Source organism: Lonchura striata, chromosome 24 (assembly GCF_050655825.1).
Source record: "Lonchura striata isolate lonStrDom1 chromosome 24, ASM5065582v1, whole genome shotgun sequence".
Classification (NCBI taxonomy): Eukaryota; Metazoa; Chordata; class Aves; order Passeriformes; family Estrildidae; genus Lonchura; species Lonchura striata.
Genome location: NC_140726.1, coordinates 1,483,796 through 1,507,211, shown reverse-complemented (window position 1 = coordinate 1,507,211; position 23,416 = coordinate 1,483,796). Strand labels below are relative to the sequence as shown.

At 57.7% G+C, this 23,416-nt stretch overlaps 1 protein-coding gene across 2 annotated transcripts in view; it reads right to left on the bottom strand.

Moving 5' to 3' along the window:
- Window positions 1–23,416, bottom strand: part of ETS1 (ETS proto-oncogene 1, transcription factor) — a 79,969-nt gene that overhangs the window by 31,892 nt on the left and 24,661 nt on the right. Inside the window, exon 1 of one of the 2 annotated variants that reach the window (XM_021531107.3) lies at window positions 16,252–16,564. The exons of the other annotated variant lie outside the window; for it this stretch is intronic. Within the exon in view, the coding sequence (XP_021386782.1) occupies window positions 16,252–16,321 (70 nt within the window). The 5' untranslated portion in view covers window positions 16,322–16,564. Of the gene's footprint in view, window positions 1–16,251; window positions 16,565–23,416 lie in introns of those variants that run through there. 2 annotated transcript variants of the gene reach the window in all.

Sequence of the window (23,416 nt, the reverse complement as noted above, 5' to 3'; positions counted from 1 at the left end):
CCCCTAGAAAAGGGGCCTGAACAGTGTCCTCCCTAAATGCAGATAAAAGCATTTTGTCCCAGGTTGGGCTCTCAGCACTCGCAGAACCAGAGGGGAAGGTTCAGCTTGGGATGCTCTGCTCGGCCTCGGGTTTTGGGGTTCAGCCCCGTGTGCCATGGGCAGCCTGGCCTGGCAGAGACGTGTCCATGAGGAAAAGTGGGCACAGAGCAGCCAGCAGGTGAGGGAGGGCTGGTTTGGCTCTGGGCTCTGGCAGCTGTGAGGAACCATTCCAGGGAAAGGATTCTGCAGCCACCATCGCTCACAGCCCGCCCTGCTCAGGCTCCAGCTCCTTCTCCTCCCTCGCTCTCCCTGCTTTGTAACGTGGGTGTTGGATGGCAATCCTGGGAAAGCAGCATCCTTGAGAGTCCCAGGAGCTCACAGGGGAGCAGCCTGGTGGGCAGCTCGCTCCATCCTTGGCTTTTGTGGGAGAGAAGAGGGAATGAAGTGCTAGAGAAAGGCCAGGGCTGAAGCTGAGCTAAACCACAGCCCCTGAGTCAACACTCACTGCAATTTTGGGAAAGCTCCCCCAGCTCAGCAGGGCCAGGGCCCAGGGCTCCCCTTCCTTCAGCAGCTCAGGGGCTCCCCTCAGCTGGGCATTCACCCCATCCTCCCCATTTCAGCTGCTGCAAGGAGCACAGATGGATAAAGCAAACCCTGGGGAGATTCAGCCACCTCTGAGGTTGGGGAACACGGCCATGGCTTAACAGCACTCATTGGAACCACCAAAGATGTCAGAAACAGGATTGCTCATCAGTCAAATTCCATCAGCTTTGCCCAGAGCAGCTGTTGCTGCCCCTGGATCCCTGGGAGTGTCCAAGACTAGGCTGGACAGGGCTTGGAGCACCTTGGGGTAGTGGAAGGTGCCTGTGGGATAAGATAATGAGATGAACTTTAAGGATTCTCTGGACCCAACCCACCCGAGGCTTCTAGGATGGGATGCTACAAGGCTGGAGTGGTTCAGCTCCAGCAGCTCCAGCAGTTCAGCACCAGACCCTCCCTCCCGCTGTTGAATCAGCTCTAAATGGCCTCTGCAGTCCCTTCAGATGTAACAGCATCACAACCTAAGACTTCCTCCAGCCTTTCCTGAGCCCGCTGGCCTGAGGGTGGAATCGAACTCAATTAAACCCCTGTGGAGGCTCCAGGCTGGAGACAGCCAGGCCAGGAGGCTGCAGCCAGCAAGGAGTGACCTCCACCTGCCCAAAGCCCTCCTGCTCAGGTGGCAAAGCCTCATCGGGCCCTTAGAGCCCTTCCCTGCCTCTTTCCAATGGGATATCCCAGGAGCCAGGATTAACACCTCACCTCCGAGCTGGGATAGCTGCTCAGCAGGGCCGGGAGGACCCTCCCAGGCTGGGCAAACCCGTGAGCCAGGCGTCCCCCATAATCTCCCTAATCGCTGCTACCCGCGCCTCTAGGAGCTCTGATCCCTGGGCAGGGCAGGGCGCACGCCTGCGGAGCCTGGACAAGCCCCAGGACACCCAGCCCTGCTGCAAGCAGCTCAGGGGGAGCCCGCCGGCCCAGGCCGTGCCCCACCTCCGGGAGATGCTCCTTTCCACCAAACCCCGCCGCTCACACCCCCAGAGCTCGGGCTGCTCAACAGCAATGGGGAAAAAGGGAAAAGTCCCTGCGGAGCCGCCGGCTCGAGCAGGCGAGCACAGCTCCTGCCCTGCTGCTGGCACAGAGCCGGCTGCTCACGGCTCACGCCTGACGTTCCTCGCTCTCCCCGGGCTGAGCCCTCGTGCCAGCCGTGCCCCCGGAGCCTGGCAGGGCTGCAGGAGCCCAGCCTGAGCCTTCAGAGCAATCCCACGCTGGGCTCCAGCACTTAGGGAGCTCTGGGTCATCCACACCCACCGCCCTGAGAGCTCACATTCCCTTCCAGCCGGGTCAAACCCAGGAATTCTGCTCTTCTCCCCTCAGCTCCCTGGCTGGTGTTGCCACTTCTGGCATCTTTGATGAAGAAGGGATAGGACTGGAGGATTTGTCCCAAGAGAAGGATGAACTCATTCCAGAACCCTGCCATGGATTTTTCCTGGATTGCAGAAGCACCCATGGGATGCTCCCAAGGTACTCCCCGGGCAGTTCAGATGGAACATTTCTCCATCCATCCAAACAAACCCTCCGACTCTTCTGCAGATACTCATCTCCCTCTCTTTCATCATCATCCAGAATAGGGACAGACACAAAGGGGATTCAGCTCCAACACCTCCAGCTGCTGCTGCAGGCTGGGGCTGCCAGAGCATGCACCAGAGTCTCCAGCGAGGGAGAGCAGGGATGTAGCAAGGCCAGGTTGAGGATAACTGGCAGAACATCGTGTGGGGAAGATGCTGTCAGGATGGGAAGTGTGAAAAGGGAAGGCTGAGATCTCTTGGCAGGGCTGTCCCCTCGCAGCAGGAGGAAGGCCAAGGAACCTTCACTCAAGCTGAGCTCTTTCATCACTCACAAAGGATCCCAGCCCTCCAAGCTGGCTCAGACACTCCTGAAGAACAAACTGTGCCAGCACACTTTGTGAGCAGCCACACATGACCTCACAGCTCGGGATGTTTTCATCCCACAGTCCCGATGATCCATGCGCAATGACTCCATGCCCTGGGTAAAACCCCATCATTTGTGTGCCCATCACCAGGAGAGGTTTCTGAGGCCGATGGACTCCAGAGCTGTCCCTGCTGCTGGGAAATCACTGGGAAATCACTCACAGAAGCCTCAATTACCCTTGCCTTGGGAAGGGATTAGGCACAGAGATGCTCAGCCAAACACCTCCAATCCGTCTGTCCCGAGGAATTCCCCAACCTTCCCTTGATTTCCCTGCTCAGACTGATCCCTGTGTGTCCCGGCCCAGCCCCTGCCCCCAGGCCGAGTCACGCCAGACACGAGGCAGCACATGGCAGGAGAGTGGCATTGCCCTGGGGCTGGGCTGATGTTCAACCCCCCAGACACGTCCGTCCACATCAAAGCCTCCGCTGCCTCACCAGCCCCCATTCATGCTCCGGGAATGCTTGTGAGAGCCGGACCTGCTGCGGAGATGCCGTGGGGCGTCCATGCACTCACGGGGAAGGTCCCCGGGGATGTTCCTACGGCTTCCCGGAGCCCAGAACATCCCCACGGGACGCTGCCAGCACGAAGGCGGCGGTGCGGAGGGATCAGAGGATGACGAGGGAGGCTCGGCAGCCCCGGGTCGCCTCCGCCGCTCGGCAGCTGCAGGTTCCTGCCCGTCGCTCCCCGCAGCCCCGCGGGCAGCGCCGGCGTTCGGCCGCGGGCGCTCAGCGGCAGCGCAAGGCGCATCGCGCCCGCGGTGCCCGGCCCGCTGCCCCGGCCCGCACCGCCTCCCTCCTGCCCCCGCACCGGGGACCGCCGGCTCTGCCCGGGCCAGCGGGGCAGGAGCAGCATCCCCAAACGCCTTCGCCCCACAGGAGCCCTGTCCTGCCCATGTGCCCCCTCACCCCCGTGCCCAGGGAAGTCCCTGCACACTCCAGGGCTGCCCTCCCTCAGCAGCCCGAGCTGTCCCGGTGCCAGTTGCACTTTCCAAAGGCGGAGAGGGAAGATTAGGATATTTAGCTTTGAAATCAAACAAATAATTGCACAGGCTCTCTGCAAACAGATCAGGGTTGGGAGGTCAGAGAGCAGCTGGTAAATCTCAGCACTGTTTGCTCTGCCTAAATAATATTAGACCAAGGGTAATCAATCATTTTAATCAACAAAATTATTTATAACTCTTTAGAACAAACAGTCAACTCCACTGGCAGCTGCCAAAAGATGGCAGGTAACGAGCCACATGTCTCCCTGTGTGGTTAGGGATTGACTCCTTTGCATCCCTGGATTTACTGCCCTGAAGGTTTGCCCTCACAAGTGCCATGACCCTCTCTGAGGGTGTCCGTGGCCAGGGCTCACAAGCACACACTCAAAAACACACTCAAACACACACAAATACACCCAGCAGCTGAACCCCCGGCCAGGGCAGCTCACAGCAGTCACTGCACGCTCCAAGCACCTTCCCGAGCTGCCCCTCCCAGGCAGGGAGGGGAGGCAGGACCTGCTGCACACGACAGGGAGAAGGTGCTGCTGCTGCTCTGCCACTGAGCCAGCCCCACCTCCTCGGGCTGTGGCTCTGCTGGTGCCACCACCCGACACCTCCGTGGTACCACTCACGTCCCACACGCTGCACGTCCCCCAGCCCCGGGACAGGCTCTGCAGCCGATGATCCCAGCAGCCACAACAGGACAGGAGCCCTTTCCTAGCTAGGCTGGAAGCCGTGAAAGCCAAGGGATTGCTGGGAGGAGAACAAGAGTCAGCTTCCCATCTGGGACCAGAGGGAACCAGGACAAGGCCTTCCCTGGATGCTCCTGCCAGCCCTGCACCACTTCACCTCCCTGTTCCCTGGCCAAGCTCAGCTCCCCCAGTGATGGAGGCCAGGAAGGGCCTGGGAAAACCCTGGGAACCAAAGCTCTGGAGCCCACGCCAGCCTCAGGAACCAACGGTGCCAAAGTCATTTCATTTCACAACTTCCCAGGAACAATTCTCCTGGTTTTAGTAATTTTTAAGCAGACAAGAAAAACAACCAAGGGGATTTTCCAGGAGAGCCCCAGGATTAATCATCTCTATCCCAGGCTGAGCACAGGGCTCCTGGGCTTTGCCCAGGTGTGTTACACCATGCAACATCCGGGTGTATCCTCAGGCTCAGGAGCAAGGGTTTTCTCCATCTCCGAGAAGATCTTTTCCAGCTCCTACTTCTAGGAAACTTCCCACCAGGGAAGGGACCAGTGCAGGGATTGGGCCAGACCAAGCCCTGGGAAGATGAAGGTGGGAGTGAGCTGGGAAAGGCGGCCAAAGACGAGCTGGGCTGCCCCATCAGCCTCAGTCATCCGCATCCCAGAGCCAAGCGCTGGCTGGGATGGGATTATGTCAGCTCCTGGCCTCAGCCGGGAAGAGCGAAGTGCAAGCAGGGATAATGTGAGTGCCTGGAGGTGCTCGGATCTGCCCAGAGGAAGCCCGAGCTTGGAAACCTCGGCAGGGCTGGGGGAGAGAGGCTGAGGCACTCCCAGGCCTCGCATCCACCCCGCGAAGCATCCGGAAGCTATTAAGGAATTGCAGCCTCCTGGCCCCGAGCCCTGCCGGCAGAAGTGCCTGGGAGCAGATGGTGAAAGGGCTGATTGAATTCGGCTGCTCACGCCAAGAGGCTCTTTAGGAGACTTCACGGAGGAGGGGGTGGAGGGGGCGGCATTTGGGACTCGGGAGCTGGGAGCCCTTGCCAGGAACTCCAGGAATCCTCCGTCAACCCTAAGGAGGCTGGAGGAGCTTTGGCAGTGACTTGGATGTGTGGTTTGAGGGGTGTGAGATTCCCTTAGGAGCTTGGCCCCGAGCTCCTGGTGCTCCAGGAGTGACTCCTCGGTGATCCAAGGCTGGATTCCTCTCCCATCATCTCCAAGGGCACCGCGCACTGGACCTGCTGCCTTCCATGGACCTGGAATGGCCCCAGGAGCTGAGTGATCCCAAGCCTTGATCCCAGCTGAGGAGGAGGCAAAGGAGCTGCCAGCCCAACAGCCCTGCCCACCCCCGGGGCTTTCCTCCCAGAAAAATGCCGGTTCGTAAAGATCCTTAATTCCCAGTTTGGTGTAATCCCAGCTCATACCCAGCGCCCACAGGAAGGCACTGGGTATGGACCAGACCTCCCAAAGAGCCCTCAGAGAGGGATGGAACTCCAGCTACTCTGGCTGGGGAGGAGGTGGGGGAAAAAGACCAGGATGAGAGAAATGTAGGAGGGAAAAGAGCCAACAGGAGGGGAAAAAAAAACAAGGATAAATGTGCTTCGAAAGTCATCCTCGGTGCCAGCCCTCCCGGGGGTGATGCCAGTGCCTGGGCAAAAACACAGATGGAGGAATGAAAATTGCCTGGGGATGAAGGAAGGGTTTAAACCCTCCCTGGAAAGTGGAGGGAAAGAAAAGGAGGAATGCCCCAAAAACCAAAACAGCCCCAAGCTCTGGGCTCCCTGCCCAGGCCAGCCAGCTCCAGCTCCCCATTGCCTGTGTCCCAGGGGGACAGGCATCAGCTCCGAGGCCCCGCGCCATCCCCTATCTCTGAATCCATCCCTGTTTTTCCGAGGGAGAAAGCTGCAGTGAGTCCCCTCGGATCCCTGGCCGGCTGCCCGAGGTTGGGAAATCGGGAGCCTGGTCAGGCTCTGCCGGAGGGGCCGGCACGGAGCGCTCCGTGACCGTCAGGGGATCTTTGCGGAGCAATCTTTTCCGAGACAAGTCATGAGATTATTTCTTGCCTGGAATTTGCTCCCGCAGCTCCCATCGGCCCCGGACTGCTGAGTCAAGAGACCGCCGAGGCTGTGCCCTCCAGATGAGTAAATAAATTGCCATGGGGAGTGCGGGGGGCCGGGGGGGCTGGCGCCCGGCGGGGCGCGGGATGGGGCAGGGAGGGGACCCGATGACTCCCGAGCCTTGGGCTGGGGATGGATCCCGGCTTGGCAGCCCACACCGAGTTAGTCACCAGATTAGCGAGCAGCTACACACGCGGCTTAAAGGCACACCATCCTCCCTCCCCTTCCCTTCTCTCCTTTTCCTCCTTATCCCTCTTTTTCTTTCTTTTCTTTTTGAACTTTCATTCAGCCGAACTTTGGCTCTCAGCGAGGGCCTGGGACAGGCAGCCGGACAGCCACGGAAGGCAGAAGCCCTTGAAGATGCCAAAGGAGGGGAAAGGGTCCAGCCCGGGGGTGACACAGCTCGGGGCTCCCTCCGGATCCCCCCGCTCCCCATCCCGCAGTGCCGGGCACTCGGGTCACTCTATAGGATCCATATGGCCCCGGCTGCTCCGGGCTCGGCTGCTTGGAAGCCAGAATGGTGCGAGTCATCCCGCTGGAAGGCAAACAGGCGCGGGGCCGGGGCCTTTCATGTTCCGCCCTTTGGAGCCAAATTCAAATCTGGAGCCGCTTACAGGGATGGAAAGAGCCGCAGGGAGGAGCGGCCCCGCCGAGCTGCGGCTACCGGGACAGCTCCGCATCCCAAACCCTGCTGCTGCTGCTGGAAAGGCAAACCAACCTTCCCAGCCTTCCCAAACCCGGCACAGCCCCGCATCCCAAACCCTGCTGCTGCTGGAAAGGCAAACCAACCTTCCCAGCCTTCCCAAACCTGGCACAGCCCCACATCCCAAACCCTGCTGCTGCTGGAAAGGCAAACCAACCTTCCCAGCCTTCCCAGACCCGACACAGCCCCACATCCCAAACCCTGCTGCTGCTGGAAAGGCAAACCAACCTTCCCAGCCTTCCCAAACCCGACACAGCCCCACATCCCAAACCCCGCTGCTGCCGCTGGAAAGGCAAACCAACCTTCCCAGCCTTCCCAGACCCGGCACAGCCCCACATCCCAAACCCTGCTGCTGCTGCTGGAAAGGCAAACCAACCTTCCCAGCCTTCCCAGACCCGGCACAGCCTCGGACACAGCCCGAACTTCTGGCAGCCCTTCACACGGATGAGCTTGGGAAATGCCACCCCTGCCACTGCCAACCTGCCGGGCTCCTCTGCTGCCTGGGGCTGATGCCAGGGCTTGAGCAAAGGAGTTTTTCTTCATTTCCAGCTGCAGACCAGGAGGAATTGTGTTTGCTGACCTCACGGAGCAGTCTGAGGGATGGAGCAATTGGGTAACGTGCCTCGAGCACTTGAAAAGAGAAAGCTCTTGGCATTGCATTTTCAAACCGCTTCTAACAATAATGGGTAAAAAAAGAAGGGAAAAAAAAAGACCCAAATTTCACGTGTCCCACTCCATCTTTTTTTAATTTTCCAGTGGAAAAAGCCAGGACTACTCAGCTTTTGCAAGTTGTTTCTTCAGAGGGTTCAGGTTTCGGTAAACAGTTGCTCAAAACTAAAAGGTAAGAGAACAAAAATCCCCTTTGCTGTTTCCAGAGCAGTGACCATAATTCAGTGGCTTTGCACAAACACATGCAGGCACCTCTGAAAAAAACTTTCATGTGGGTCAAAAAGCCACAGTTCGATTATTGTGATAAAAAGCGCTGACAACAGGGGTAAACAAGAGTAAACAACCCCCAAAGCACTGCCCAGTGTCCAGCTTCAGATTTTGGGGTCTGCTGCTGGCAGTGGCAGCTTCCCTGAGCGAGCAGGGTTATCCTGCAAGGCCGTGCCAGCAGAGGCAGCATCCCGGGGGAATGGCAGCACCCCCATCCTGCCGTGCCTGCGAGGGATGCTGAGCCTGTCCCAGTCACCCAGCACCCCCAGGCTGGGAATTCCGGGAGGTGGATGGCTCCAGGCCTGCCTGTGCAGGAGCAGGGAGGAGCCAGGAACACAGAGAATGGAGAACGGGACTGCTGCAAGCAGAGGGAGGCCTGGAGCACCCAGCTGAGGATGCTCCCACCTCAGCAGAACGGGAGTGCTGCACCTCAGCTTCCCTAAAAAACAAGCTCTCATCAAAGCTTTTTTCAACAACTTTTGGGGTGCAAGGCCCCAAAGCTTTAGAAAGAAGCTTTTAAAGAAAAGCTCAGCCTCTGGGCTGGCTTCTCCTGCGCTCCCCACCAGCCATGTGAAGAATGCCCTGGAATCACGTCAAGTATTTGAGATGAGATGGGGGGAGAGAGAGGGGGCACGGCGAGGGGAGAGGGGGAGCTTTTGACTCAGTGTCTGGCTTCTTTCATCAATCCCACATTCCTGCTCATGCCATCACCCTCCGGGAAAGTGCGACAACCTACAGAACCCATGTGGAGCCAATTTAGAATCCCCTCCGTGTAAGAAAATGCATTTTGTTCATTAACAAGCTCTGGATGCTCAGCTGGGGTGAGGAGGCAGCCCCACAGCCAGCCCAGAAACATGGGATTCAGGGGGAAGATATCCTCCACACAGCTGCAGCCCAGAGGAGAGCAGTGCTCCCTGCACACCCTCCCAGGACATTGCTCCAGCCCAAACAGCCCCGGCGTTCCTGCACCAGCCACCTCAGCTGGAGGTCTCTGCCTCTTCTGGCTTTATAGGAAAGGTTTAAACATGAGGGGAAAAGCTGGAAAAAAGGGAATTGCTGGAGCAGGTACTGCTGTTGTGCCCAGCAGCAGTGGGAGATGAAGGAATGGGAATTACAGCCCCAGAGCCCAGGTCAGAGCCAGACAGAGCCCTGTCATTTGCACATCCCAATCCACAACCGAGTCTGTCACAGTGACTCCAATCCTCATTCCCAAAGCAGAGGGAGCCACAGAAACGAGGAGGTTTTCCTCTCTGGGAAAGCAAGCTGCTGTTTCTCGGTGTGTTTGTGATATTTTTCTGGCAGGTTATATTTATCCGTGAGCTCCAGGAACCAGAGGTGGGACCGAGGGGCTGTGCTGCACCAGCTTCCTGCCTTCCTGCAAACACCTGCCCTGCAAGAGCAGGACACAGCCTGGAGAGCCAGGAAACTGGGCAAGGTCAGCACAGCCACGGTGGGGACAGGGAAAACGTGTCACCTGCCTGGTCCTGCACAGGGGCACTGCTCCCATGAGCTGGGGGTGTTCATGGCACAGAGGAGCAAATCAGGGCTTGGATTTTTGGCAGTTGACTGAAAAAACCCCAAAACCTCAACATAAAAATGCGGAGTTTCAGTTCACAAAGCGATGGTAGTGAGAGAGCAGGGCTTGACCCATGCGGGGCTCCTCTGAGCCAGCCACCCTCTGCAGAGGATGAACGCCTTGGAGCAGCTCTGAGAGCAGCACTGGGGCTCTGCCTGCACCTCAAGCCCTCCATGCAGGGCTCAGGCTCTGCAAGGCACCATCTGCAGCCTGTCAGTGGCTCCAGAGCCGGGGGGGCTGCACTGAGACACCACAGCTGAGCCCTCCCACCAAATTACAAACTGAAACCCCCCTGGCAGTGCCCAAAGCCAGGCTGGACGGGGCCCTGAGCCACTCGGGCCAGTGGGAGGTGTCCCTGCCCACAGCAGGGGTGGAACTGGGTGAGATTTAAGGTCTGTTCCAGTCCAAACCATTCTGGGATTCAAGGATTTCTTTCTTTTGCTGCCATCTCTGTGCACTTGGCCTCAAACTGTGCCCGTCCCAGACTGTCCCTCCCTGTTCCAGGAGATATTCAGGCACAGAAAAGGACTGTAGATTTCCACATTTTCCCATCATTGCCATGGAAGGCTGCAGGCACAGATCCCCAAAGCTGGGAAAGCTGGGCTGGAGAGATGAGAGCAGCTCTGCAGGGCTGTGCAGCAGGAGCCATCCCAGCTTTGCAAGGGGTGGAAAGGGATCTCCTCCGCAGGATGAGATCCCACTCCAGGCCCGTTATCTCCAGAGCCATCTCCCAGCTCTGCCATGGGCAGCACTCAAGTGCTTCCCCCCTCAAATTCCACTGCACCTGGGAAAAATGCAGGAGCTCGGAGGAGAATCAATAAATATTTATTGTTTAACCAGCAGTATTTTGACTGGAGATGTAAGCATGGCCCTGTGCCAGGGAAACAAGAGACTTCTTGGCCAGCGCTGCAAACAAATTTTTGTCTGTATCTCGTTGGAAGATTATAAACTACACAATGAAAGGAAAAAAAAGAAACAGAGGCAGCGAGCAGCTTAGTCACGGAAGAGGAACAAAAGAGCTGAGATGGATAACTGTGGCATGGGGTTACAAAAAAAGGGCTGCAGGCCTGAATTTTGGCTGTGAGACAGCTGTGCTGCTCAGATCAGCTGCACATTGTGCCACTGGCTCCTGCTGGGATGGGGCTTGGAGCTGCACCAGGAGGCTCTGGAGAGACACTGGAGTCCACCAGGAACTCCCAGCCAAAAAGCAAACTGGGGAGTCAGGGCTTGGCCTCAGAGGCACAGCCTTGCCCCTACGGAACACCCCAGCTCCCACAGGGATCCCAGCAGGAACAGGCTCTGGCTCCAGGGGAACTTCAGTGCTCAAATAAAGCAGCTCATCCCCTCCCTGAGCACCTCCCCAGCGTCCTGGCACCCTCCTACCCAGCACAGGTGCTCCACCAAGCAAGACCTGTCAGCCTGGGGAGTGCCAGAGCTGCATCCTTTGGATCAGGGACAGCAGTGACACTTGTGTCCTCAATCATGCCATTTCCTCACCTCGTGCCATGCAAGGACCAGCTGACAGTGCAAAAAGGAAGAGATCCTTCTGCCTTATCTGGGACAGATTTACTTGGATTTGTTCCCTTCTTCCCCAAAATCCCAGCGGATCCTGGTGCCACAACTGCCAAGAGCCATTTCGGGTGCCAGCTCTGCCAGTTCACATCCCTGAAATGTACTCAGACAGTCTGGTCCTGCTCACACCCACCTGGGGGTTTCATCTATGGGACAGCCTGTGCACTCTGAGCCTGATCCAGCTGTCCCCAGCTCCTCACACAGACAGCAGGATCCATTCCAGAGGAATGTGACTGTAGATTCCCACATTTTCCCATCATTGCCACGGAAGCCTGCAGTTCCACAGCAGCAAATCCAGAGCTGGCTCCCAGAGCAGCTGGGGCTGCCCCATCCCTGGGTGTGTCCAAGGCCAGGTTGGACAGGGCTTGGAGCTCCCTGGGGCGGTGGGAGATCTCCCAGGTGAGATCCGCAAGGGTTTCAACCCACACCATTTTGGGATTCTGTGATAATCCCGTGGCAAAGCTCAGTGTGCCACAGTCCTGCTGGAGTCCCAGCCGCTCGCTGCCTGCCTGCCAGCAATCTGCTCTGGATTTGGGAGCGCAGGAAGTCTTAGGATGTCTCAGCAGTTGGCTCTGGAGAGCTGGAGCACAGCATTCCAGCGTGAGCCTGTGTTATCCCGGCATTCTGCAAGGCCTATCAAAGCACGGCACGCTGTAATTACATGGTTAATTAGGGGCCACTTCATGTAACGACACTGTAATTACACACTTGGTGTGTGCGTTGGGGAGTACGGGATGGAAACGTGACAGGAACGGGGCTTGCTCCTGTTGCCTGGAAATCTCCCTGCCTGTACCCAGGTTAAAAAGCGGGGATGTGCTGCGCGGATGTGTCCCTGAGGGACAGCTCCGTGAGCTGCCCTCTTTCCGCCCCTTTTCAGAGCTTTGCTGTGAAGCTGACACTAAAAAACTCGAAGGCGGTGGCAGCCAAGTGCAGGCAGTCCCCCCTCCTGGGAAGCTCTCATTGCCGCATCCCGCCTGGATACCACAGTAATGGGCATTTTGGCAGCGCATACACAGGTAATTGCTCTTCTTCAGCTGAGTTCTCACCTCCTCCGCAGGCAATCAGCACCGAAAATGCGAGAGCGGCCCCGAGCCCTCCATTTCTGAGCCTCAGCCTCGCTGCTGAGCATCCCAGCCCACAGAGCATCCCCAGCCGAGCCCAGCTCTCACGCTGGTGCAGCGCGGAGCAGAGCACTCCAAAAGACGCTGTGCCATTCCCTGCATCCCTGGAGATGCCAATCAATCAGTGCTCTCCTTTCCCCGGGCTCTGGCACCCCCGTGTCCCCGGGAGGACAGGTGAGCGCTCTCCCAGGCCCACTGAGGCACAGGGAGGACACAGAACGTGCCAGAGCAGGGAGGGAAATGCTGGAGATCCCTGATGGAAAGGAAACGTGGCCATGCAGGAGCCAGCGCCTGTCAGCAGCAGGGAAACTGAGTCACACAGCAGCTGACTCAACTGGGGGGCTCAATCCTGAGAGGACGACGCAGGATCAAACCTGTCTTTTTGGAAATAATGTCCCAAGTCCCTGAGCACTTTAACCCCGAGCAGCTCAGCAAACTGACCCCCCCTGGTCGGGCTGATCCAGCTGTGACCCTGTTCCACGCACACCTGGAGCCAGGGATGGCTGCAAACTTGTCCTCCCGAGACAAGCTAGAGAACAGAGTGAAAGATCCCCTCCTAAAACCTAAAGAAGGCAGATTTTCTCTGCCACTTGCCTGCGGCGAGGCTCTGTGGAGGAGCTCTGCATTTGCCAGACTCGCTTTCAAAGCCAACTCCCTTACTTGTCTGCACTGAAAGTGAAAGCAAAGCCTGGCCTGGCTGTGGGAAGGGGGAGAAGCACGATTCAGGCAGGTCCTACATCCCAAAGCAGCAGGGAAGCTGTGCAGGAGCTTCCCTGTACCCTGCACCACCACAGCAGGAGAACCACAACCTTACAGAGGTTTGGGTTGGAAGGGAAAATCTTGCTTCAGCCCCAGTGTTGTCCCAGATCCCAAACAGAGGGAAAAGCTCTTGTCAGATAAAAACACACCCCTGGGATGCCACCCACGCACAGGCCAATGGAAACAGCGTGTGCACGTCCCAGCTGTCCTCAGGGTAGGCATGGGAAGAGCCAAAAATCCCGGATTTCTGTGCTTTTTCCAGGAACAAATCCCCCACTGCTCAGTAACACACCTGCAGGAAAAGGAGGCAGAAGGAAGGCTGGATGCAGGATGGGGAATTTGGCTCCACCTGGGATGCCCAGGAATGACAGCTGGGATTGCAGCCCTCCTCTGGTACCTCGGGGGAGGCAAATCTGCAGCTCCCTGAGCAAGAATGAGCACTGGGAGCCCCAGTTCCACCTCACACTCCCAGCAAGGGCTGCAGCTGCTTCCCACTGCCCACAGCCAGCAAATGCAGCTTGGCCAAGCTGCAGGAAACAAAGTGATTTGTGGAGGGCAGCCTTCATCAGCCCCCAGGTGAAGTTCCCTTGGGGTTGAATTTTGCGTGGTTTGGGGTTTTAGTGTCTGAGAATGGTCCCACCAGCCATGTATGTACAACCACAGGTGATGTTACCACCCTTCCATCACATCCTCATAAACATATCCACTCACCTAGAATTGCATCCTGAAGGAGAACCCACCCCCATGGGGTTCTGGCTCTGACCTCCTCTTCTCACTCACACATTCCTGCCGGTAATAGCGGGGGTGGAGGGGGAGGATTTGGCTTTGGAAGCTTTCTACAGATCCACATCCCTTCCAGATTATTTTTAAACCCTTTGGACACAGCACAGATCTCCCCGGAGTTTCGCAGGCAGAGCTGTGGGGTGGAGCAGGGGTTGGCTGGGGGGTGAGAGCGGACAGAGTTTCACGGGGCATCAGACACCTGGCATATCAAACATCCTGCACAACTGAAACCCTCTGGCTGCAGGGCCCTCCCTGCCCGAGGTTAACCCCATCGGCAGGACAGGACAAGGGGCTGCAGTCCTTCCCAGCCCGTTTGGGAATTAAGGACGATGGGGACATTTGGTGGCAGATTCAGGGCTGAAGGAGCCATCAGGGAGCAGATGAGCCCTCCAGGAGCAGAGAGAAGTGATGTTCCCTCCTCCCCTGGCCGGATCCCAGGAACACAACCCAGCAGCATCCACACTCCTTCCCTCACCATCAATCCCACCAAACCAGAAAGCTGCAGCGTTCTCTGCGACTCGGAGGGGAAATGAGGTTAAGCCAGCTAATTGACAGCACTGACCTTTGTGGCTCCCAGCGAGCGCAGCCACCAGCACAGGAGCGGCTGCAGCTGAGGCCGATGGGGGGGAGAGCTTTTCTGCCTCTTGGGTTTGTGTTTTTCAGCGCTCTTCCTGCCCAAGCTTAACTTTGGGGCAGCTCTAAAAGCTGTTTGCTGACATCAGCTGCAGAAGAGCTTTCAGGGACAGAAGAAAGTGAACTTAAGGCAGGGTGAAACTCCGAGCCCTCCCTTCAGACACCAGGGAATTGCACTGCTCCAGACACCCAGAGCACACAGAGCCTCGTGAGAGCTCCCACCCGCACCAGGAGAGTGCAAATTTTAATACTTAACTCCGGAGTGAAAAACAAACTCCACCCCACCCTGATGGTCCAGGTGTTTATTCCTATCCTGTTTTCCCCCTCCAAACAAACAGGCTGCCCTCAGGGGCTGAAGGGCACGAATGAGTCTTCCCCAAAGTTTTAGGAAATAGGCACAAACGGCTCCACTCCGGCCTCTCATTTCAGCGGTGTGGCTGCATTCTTAGCATCCCTCGGGCATTTCGAAGCCGGGCGCTCCCCAGCCCGGCCGGGGCCAGGCTCAGCCCTGCTGCCGGGGCAGGGAGCGCTGGACCCTCCGAGCAGCACAGGGGCTCCCTGCGGCCAGGGAGGGAGGGATGAGGGATCCCAAGGGAGGCTCCTGCGCTGGACACTCCGGAGCCCATGGGCTGATGCCCAGGCGGTGCTGCCTTCGGGGCTCTCTGCAGGCCAGCTGATGCTGCACCAGCATCTAGTGAAGTCTAAGCACCAAGCCCTGTGCGGCTCCAGCACTCAGCTGTCATTTTATTTCCACTTGCAGCCCAAAATCCCAATGCCTGCGGGAGCTGTGCCTCCCTTCTGGCCTTCCTAGAAACTTCCTAACCGGCAGAGAAAGGTACAACTCAGTCGTTAATTTGATTTTCTTCGCCGCACCGGTGCTGCACAAAATTCAGCAAACTTCCAGTTTGGCGCAGTGGGAATTGCAGCAGGGAGAGATGAAGCAACAGGACTCGTTTAATGCATAAAAAGGGTTGGGGTTTTTTTTGTTGTTGTTTTTGATTTTGATTTTTTTCCTGCGGGTCCTCCAAGCTCCATCCTCCACCGTGCCTGGGCAGGGCAGAGAGGAGTTGAGCACCCGGGATCGGCGAGCAGCCAGACGCCACCAGTGTGTGAACAGCAGCCCTTATTCCGGCCAGGGCTCGGCTCGGAGCAGTTAACCACAGCCAGCAGCAGCTGAACTCACCCCTCTAAAACACACAAAACCCCCTTCTCGCCTCCCTTCAGTAACTGTTGCTCTCTGCACCCCCTCTCCAACCATTTCTCCAGCTGCAGAAGGGCGAAAAAAATATCAAAGCGGCGGTTTTTCCTAGATTAAACGTGCTAAATCCAGAGTATTTAGCACTGGAGTTGTGTTTCCCAAATACCACGAGTGCTTGGACCACACAAGACATTTCCAGCCAGGGATGGGGAGAACGCAGATCCCAGCTAACGATGGGAACAGGCGGGGAGCCCCGCGGAGCGCATCCCTCCTGCCTCCCCGCCGGACGGGCTTCCCTACATCCCGGCAAGGATGCCGGGAGCGTGAGGGAAGGAGGCTGGAGGGGCGGCGGGATGGATTTTAAGGGAAGGAGGGGGATGGAAAGTCATAAAAGCGCTCGGAAAGTCAATTCGCCTTCGCAGCGGGCAGAGCCCGGGCGGCGCCTCTGCGCTGCGACTTGGGGTGCGCTGCGTGTTCCCTTCCGAAAGACACCCCCAAAAACCGCACCCCGACCTCTCCGACCACCCCGTCCCCCCCGGCCAAGCCTCCCCCGCCACCTCGCAGGGAGAAGGGGACGGGGCCGCGCGGAGCGGGGCGCGGAGGGGACGCGGCGCTCACCGGGGGACGGGAAGAGCTCGATGTCCACCTTCTCCGTCTTGATGATGGTGAGATCCACCGCCGCCTTCATGGCTGGGGCAGCGCCGCGGGGGCGTCGCGCCGGGAGCGGGGGGCGGCGGCTGAGCCCCGCCGAGCGCGGAGCGGGGCGCCCGGGGCAGCGCGGCCGGCGCTGCCTCCCTCCTCCCGCTGCTCTTCCTCCTTCTCCTCCTCCTCCTGCTCCTTCTCCTCCTCCTCCTTCCTTCCTCCCTCGCTCCCTCGCTCCGCTCCGGGCTGAGCTGCGCTCCGCGCTCCGCCGCGCTCCGCCCGCCGCCGCCCCGGCCGGGCTGAGCTGAGGGGAGGGCGCTGGGCCGGCCCCGAGCGGCGACAGCGGCGGCCCCGCCCCGGGGGCGGCCCCGGCCCGGCGCTGCCGGGGGGACCGGGGGAACGGGGGGATCGGGGCTCCGGGGACCGAGGGGGCCCAGGGCGCCTCCGCCCCGAGCTCTGCTCGCACCCCGGCCCCCCAGCAGGACGGGTTCAGAGTCTCAGCACGCTGGCTGCGCGCAGCCCTGGCTGGAGCCGCTGCCCAAAACCGATAGTTCTTGAAACCAGGCCAGTTGTGCTCACCCTGCCTGTCTCGACATGATCCGCTGCCTTTCACACTCACCCCTTCGGCTCCCATCACCCCTTCATGCTCACATCCTCTCCTCACATTTCCATCTCCCTTCCACATTCCCATCATCCTTCCTGGAGCAGCCTGACCCTCTCACACCCACAAGCACATCCAAACTCAGGGGCACAGCCAGGGCAGAGCAGTGCACATCGTGCAGTGGTGGGTGACAGCCAGGGGTGGTTGTTCCTGCCCTGCTTGGTAGAGGTGGGAGGCCAAAGAGAGGTGGGAACTGACTGGATAAAAAACATCTTGAAGATGCAAGATGAGTGTCATGCCAGTACAGTATGGAGTTAACAGAAGAATATCGGTTTTCACATGAAATCTGTTTGATTGTATTTAGGTAGCACAAACTTGAGACCACAAACGGCACAGCAGAAGGAGCGTATGACTCACAGATGTCAGCTTACCGGTACGGAGAAAAAAAGTCATTAGCAACCAGCTCTTGTGGTTCTGTCACTCTGAAAGTCTTTAACAGCTCCCGACTCTGGCACAGATCAGGCTGCTCTCATCGAAGATGGCCTCAAGTGAACATAGGCCCTCAGGAGCAGCTGCCTGGGGTCATGGTCACTGCTCAGCCCTTAGGATGGACCAGGGCCCCGCTTGCAAACACCCCTGAAACCTCCCGAGGCCCCAAAAGATGAGCTGCAGATGCAAACACTGCAGCTCGGATTATTTCGCTTCTGCAGCAGGGCCTTTCTCAGCCACCCCGGCGTATTTATAGCGGGGAAGTTTGTGCAACTGAAAGAAGCTGCGAGGCTGCCGGGGCCAGACAAGGAGGGGCGGCTCTGGCTGCACACACACGGCTCTGCCAAGGCAGGCACATCGAGCAGCAGGAGGGCTGAAAGCTGGCAAAGCTGGGCAGAGAGCTCCAGCTCCAGGTTCATCTTCCTCACCCAGTGGCAGCCTCTCACATTCTCAATTTTACAGGCAATCTTGCTTCCAATTTACTTGAAAGCTGAGTTCTGGACAACCTATTCCTGCAGCAGTGGAGTGGGACCAGTGATTTGCTGTGATGAAAAACTTCCCTCCACTGATTCCCGAGGGCTCAGGAGAACCTGAGCCGTGCTCAGGCAGAGCACAGCGTTGGAAACCTCAGCTGGTGGTTTGAAACCTACCACAGGAATGAACCTGGAAATCCGAAGGTGGAAAGAGGATTGCTACAGGGATAAAATGTGGTCCCTCCCCGGGACAAGGATCATGTGCTTGCACCTGCCCTCGGTTTGGGTTTCTTTCTTCCCCATACAGCAAGGATTAAAGGAAGAAACTACAGAGAGGAGATTTAGCAGAACATTTCTAGTTCAAAATCAGAAGGGGAGTCAGGAGAAACAGCTGCCTTTCTATCTGATCTCTGATCCCTCCCGAGCAGGCTTGGGCAGAGAAACCTGATGCAGTTATCAGAGCCCCCAGCCCTTCCCTCCCCGTGCTCCCGGGCTGGGATCCGGCAGGATGGGAAGCGGGGGGTTGCCTGGGGGTGCCGCTTTGTGCAGCTGCCTGCCGGAGCCGTCAGAAAGCACCTGCGGTCCCAGCCGGATGGAAATGACCCCGGGCGGATCGCTCGGAGCGCGGCTGCAGCAAACCACAGCCCCGCACCGAAACAGAGGAGGAGGCGCGCCGAGGTCACTGGGACTTGCCCAAACACAGGCTGGGACAGGCTGCTGGTGGCACACAGCACAAAGCAGAGCCCTGGATGGAGCTGCCACAGACCGAGATGCAGCAACAGAGGAGGCAGCGGGTGCCCTGAGGTGTCTCTGCTTTAGCCTCGCCCCCCCGGGCTCCCCTTTTGGCTCAGCCGCTCCTGCAGTGTTACAGTCTCGAGGACTGGCTGAACTCCAGGGCACCTGTACTGGAGATCCTTCTCTTCTGCACCAGCACAGAGGCTCTAATAAAGACCTTTCTCACAGCTTGTGGGGTTTTTAGCAGGAGACATCCACGCTCTCCTGGCATCCCGGCTGAGCCCTGATCCCACAAAGCCGATGACACTGAGCCCAGCTTGGTGCAGGATGGCTGCAGAGGAGCTCTGGGCTTTGCCTCACCCCCTTTTGTCTCCCCAAACCTGTGTTCCATTTTGCTGGTGCAAAGCATGACAACCCCAACACGCAGAGAAACTGGAAATGCTTCCAAAAGTAACACCAAGGCAAAAATCCCCAAAGGGGAGGAAGAGAGTGGCTGCGGGCAGAGGTTTCCTCCCAGGGCAGCTGAATCTCTCCTTCAAACTCCATCCCAGCAGCCGCCTTAATTTGTGTTCACTTCAGAGCTGCAACATGAAAGCCCTGGCTCTGAGCTCCAGCTGAGCCGCTCAATGGCTCAGTGTTCGCAGAAGGCATGGAAGGAATCCATTGATTAGTTTCTTCAGCTGGGATGTGACCATTCTGAGTCCAAGACCTGCCAAACATGACTTCTCCTCAGCAACTGGTTCCTATTTGCTGCTCACAGGCTTTAGGAAAATCTTTCCTCTTCTTCATCCAAGTCTCACCCTCGTTTTCCACTGTGTCGTTACCGAACGTGAATATCCACGGAGGCTCTGTCCGGGAGGGAGGATGCCGGGCTGAGAACGGCCCTGCAGCCCCAAGATGGGCGATAACCATCTGCCCTCCCTCCCCAGCGCAGCCCCACTGTTTGCAACTGCTGGGAACAAAGAAAGGATGGGCAGTAATGCCCCATTGTTCCCAGGGTCGCTGACTAACCTTGGGTTAACAGAACAAGAGTAATTATTATTCATTTAGCACTGAGGAAAGGTGTTAGGAGAGCGCAGCCTTTGCTGTGATTTCCGAACCCGGGGACGGCTCTCCCATGACCTCTCTCCTGGCTGGGATGGCTCTTTCACTTCTCCACGGCCAAATTCACTCCTGCCCCAGCCCAGGGTAGCTCCTGGCTCTCCTTCAGATGTCGTGGGGCTGTGCCAGCTTCTCCTTTCCCTCGTGTTTCCCCACTCTCATTCCAGCAGGAATTAGGTGTAACTTCTGGTCTGGAGAGGGAGCTTTTCCCAGCACTGCTGCTACCAAAACATGGGGTGAAATACAACGGCCACGTAATAAAGTGGAGCATCCACCCAGCTGTAATGGCCAGGAAATGAAGAACACCATATCCAATTAAATCTGCAGGGGGATATTTATGGCAGAACGTAATTAGCCAAATTGGAGCCTTCCCCAAAACTGCCATGGGATTTTTAATGACCGTGAGCGGTCAGGGATTGGGTTTGATGTTTTGTCAAGTAAACAATACCCAGAGGGCATGAGACAAAAATCAGGAGCAAAGGGGAAAGGGAAAAGGAAAAAAAAAAAAAAAAAAAAAACTGTCCTGCAATTCCAGGGAGAAACGGAGACATGAAAGGATTTATCGTAACGGGGACATTGTTGGAAGGAGCAGCAGCCACCACTCCAAGAAAGGAAAGAGCAGGGAGGTGGCCCTGGGTGGGGAGGTGGCCCTGTGCAATGAGAGGAAAGAGCGGGCAGCTGCCGCGGCCGTTCCCCTGGGAGATACCTTTCCTGGAATTTAAAATGATACAGAAATTCTTTCAAGCGCCGCAATAGCTGGGAACTATTGGAGTATTTTGGTAGGAGGAGGCTGGGTTAGCCCTGCTGGCTCCAGCCTCCCGTTTTTGGCTGGGGCATGGCAGCGGAGCTCGTTACTGGCGCATCCTGCGTGTGCCCGGGCGGCTGCGGGAGCTCCCGGAGCAGCGCGGGGTCCCGGCGGCGACAACGCAGCCCAGACGCGGCCCCGGGCTGCCCTCGCTGTCCCTCCCCTCCCCGGCCCGGCCGCTGGGGGAGGAGAAGCAGGGCAGCGTCCCGGGGACCCCAGCCCGAGCCCCGCGGCCACAGCGCGCTCCTGGGAGCGCCTGTCCCCGGCTCCGAGCTCCGCGGCTCCTCTCTCCTTCGGCCGCCGGGGAGGGCTCACAAAAGCCGCTTTGTGGCCAGCGGGGGCCAGGGCTCGGCACACAGAGCCCGCGTGGCTCTGCCACAGCCCTGTCACACGCCGGGGATCCCGGGCCGGCCTCACAGGCTGCTCCAGCAGCTCCAAGTGCCTCCCAGAGGTGCTGATCCCGCAGCTGAGGAGCTGCTCTGGGCCCCGGCAGTGCCATCCCGATGGGAACTCCGATGGCAGGGTGCTGTCACCCACTCGTGTCCCAGCTGGATGGAAAATCCTCGTAAGCTGCTCTGCAGCCCTGTTTGCTCTCCGGAAATCTTCCTGCTCCCCTCCGGTCACAGCACCGAGCTCTGGGTGAACACATCCTGAAGGGTTTTGCTGTTGAACTCCCAATATTCCAAACTTCACCGAGCATGTGCAGCCAATGCACATCAAATCCCACCTGCAGGACACCTCTCTTGCCTTTGCTCGCATCTCCTGGCTCGGATCTCTGTTCTCAGATCTCTCTCCTTCAGAGCACACACAAAGCAGCCAGCTCAGGTTTAAGCAGCACAGCTCTGCTTGTGGCTGGGCTCTTGGAATTCACCAGTGTCTCCTTACTGAACTGATCCCTGGTCGCCCTTGAAATTCCCTTCCCTGGGATACATGGGGGGTTACAAAGGAGACCCAAAGGAATCATTGCTCATAAATGGTCTCCTGACAGCCAGACTGTGATTACTGACACTTATCTGCCCTTTCCATCTTTCAAAAACCCATCACCACAAAAACACCACCCACTGCTTCACCAAACACCGAGGGACAGCCACGTTTCACTTTACCAAGGTCCGAGAGACTCACAAGCAGCTCCCAAGGGAGGTCAGTCCAGATCCAAGCTCTGGTATAGAGTCCAGAGCCTGAGAAGTGGCAGCCACCAGGACAATCCCGTGCTGGCAGCCAGTTGGAAGTGATCAGCCCAGGAAAATAAACCACAGCACTGCAGTGACCCTCGGGTTAATGCCGGGGCCAGGACAGAGGGGTTCAAGTCATGGAAGTTTAATTCCTGGCCAATATTTCCACCTTTGTGCCTCCATCCCTTTTTTTTAACGACACTTTCTCCCCTTCCAAGGAGCTGGGAGTTCAGCAGTCCCAAGGGAAACTCTCAGGGGCTGGGGACCGTGATGGGGTCTCTCCAGACAGGGATTTGATGGGAGAGCTCAGAGAGAGAACTGCGATTTCCATCCCTTGTTCCACAGGACCCTGCAAGGCACAACCCACAGAGATCCAGCAGCCAAGGTCCCTCCACCCCAAACCACTGTCCTGCCGAGGCCACGAGGTGACAAATGCACACTAGAGAGATAATTCGGGGTTGGGGGGTTGGGGGCACGATTATTCCATGTAACCCGTGCCCGGAGCACGGAAATTCCGGGATGAGACCCGCAGCCCTGGAGCTGCCCTCCCCAGAGAGGCTCTGCCAGCAGAGCCACCCCCAGCATCGCTCCTGGATGAGGGATCCGCCTGCCAGTGCGTCTCAAAGAGGAAAAACCCTCGCCCGGCGCTGGAAACCTCCTCTCCCGCAATTGTCCGCGCTTGGCAACCTGGCCTGGCAGTGAACAAACGCCAGGGAAATATTCCTCCCTACACGTGTTTGGGTTTTTCGGGGTGGTTTTCTTGGCCACCGCTCCTGGCTCTACAACAATGCCCGGCTTGTTCGGCCCCGCGCTGCAGGGCAGGCTTGAATAGATCTGTCTAAAATTATAAGCGGGCAGCCCCTGGGCTCTGCGAGATCACAGAGCCCACGCTGGGGCTGAACAAAGCCCCCGCTATTTCCCAACAATTAGCCCGGCTAAAAGGACATCTATCTCCTGCCATCAGAGCCACCACGTGCCTCCCAGCCAGCCCATTGTGCGCTAATTAAATAACACGCCTCTCTCCCCGGGAGCGTCTCCTGATCAGCTCGCCGAGGTCCCAAATCGTCGCGGGCGTGAATGGGAGCAGACAGCGGGGCAGGAGCGCGGCTCCGGGGGGACGCGGTCACCCCGGGACAGCCGCGGCACCTCAGGGCTTTAAGGGACTCCAACCTCATCCACCGCCACCCCTGCCGTGGCTTCACTGTCCCGGCTGCTCCAAGCCCTGTCCAGCCTGGCCTGGGATGCTTCCAGGGATCCAGGGGCAGCCACAGCTCCCTAAGCACCCTCACGGGGATTAACCCGTCCCATCACCCATCAAACCCACCCCGTTCCAGGCGGAAGCCATTCCCTCATCCCATCCTCGGCAAGCTGTTGAACAGAGCATCCAAGAGGGTTCAGCACACTCTGCTTCCCTACCCACCTCCCAGCTAACTGCCTGCAGAAAAAGCCATGAAAACAGATGATTTATTTATTATTTTTCGTGCTTTGCTGATGGTTGGAAGAAAAAATCAGATGCAAATATTTTTTTCTAAATATGTTCCTGGCTGATACAGAGGCAGTTTGTTGTAGGGTTTTTTTTTTTTTCCTTTTCCCACACTTCTCGTTGGGTTAAAGCAGTGGAAAGAAAATAAACAAGGAAAATGTTGTGTCATTCAACCAGAGCTGAAACTTTCTATTTTTGCACTTTTAATATGGAAAGGAATTGCAACATGGAAAAAAAAAAAAAAGCCTATTAAAAGTAATTTGTTAACAAGCTCTTTTCACC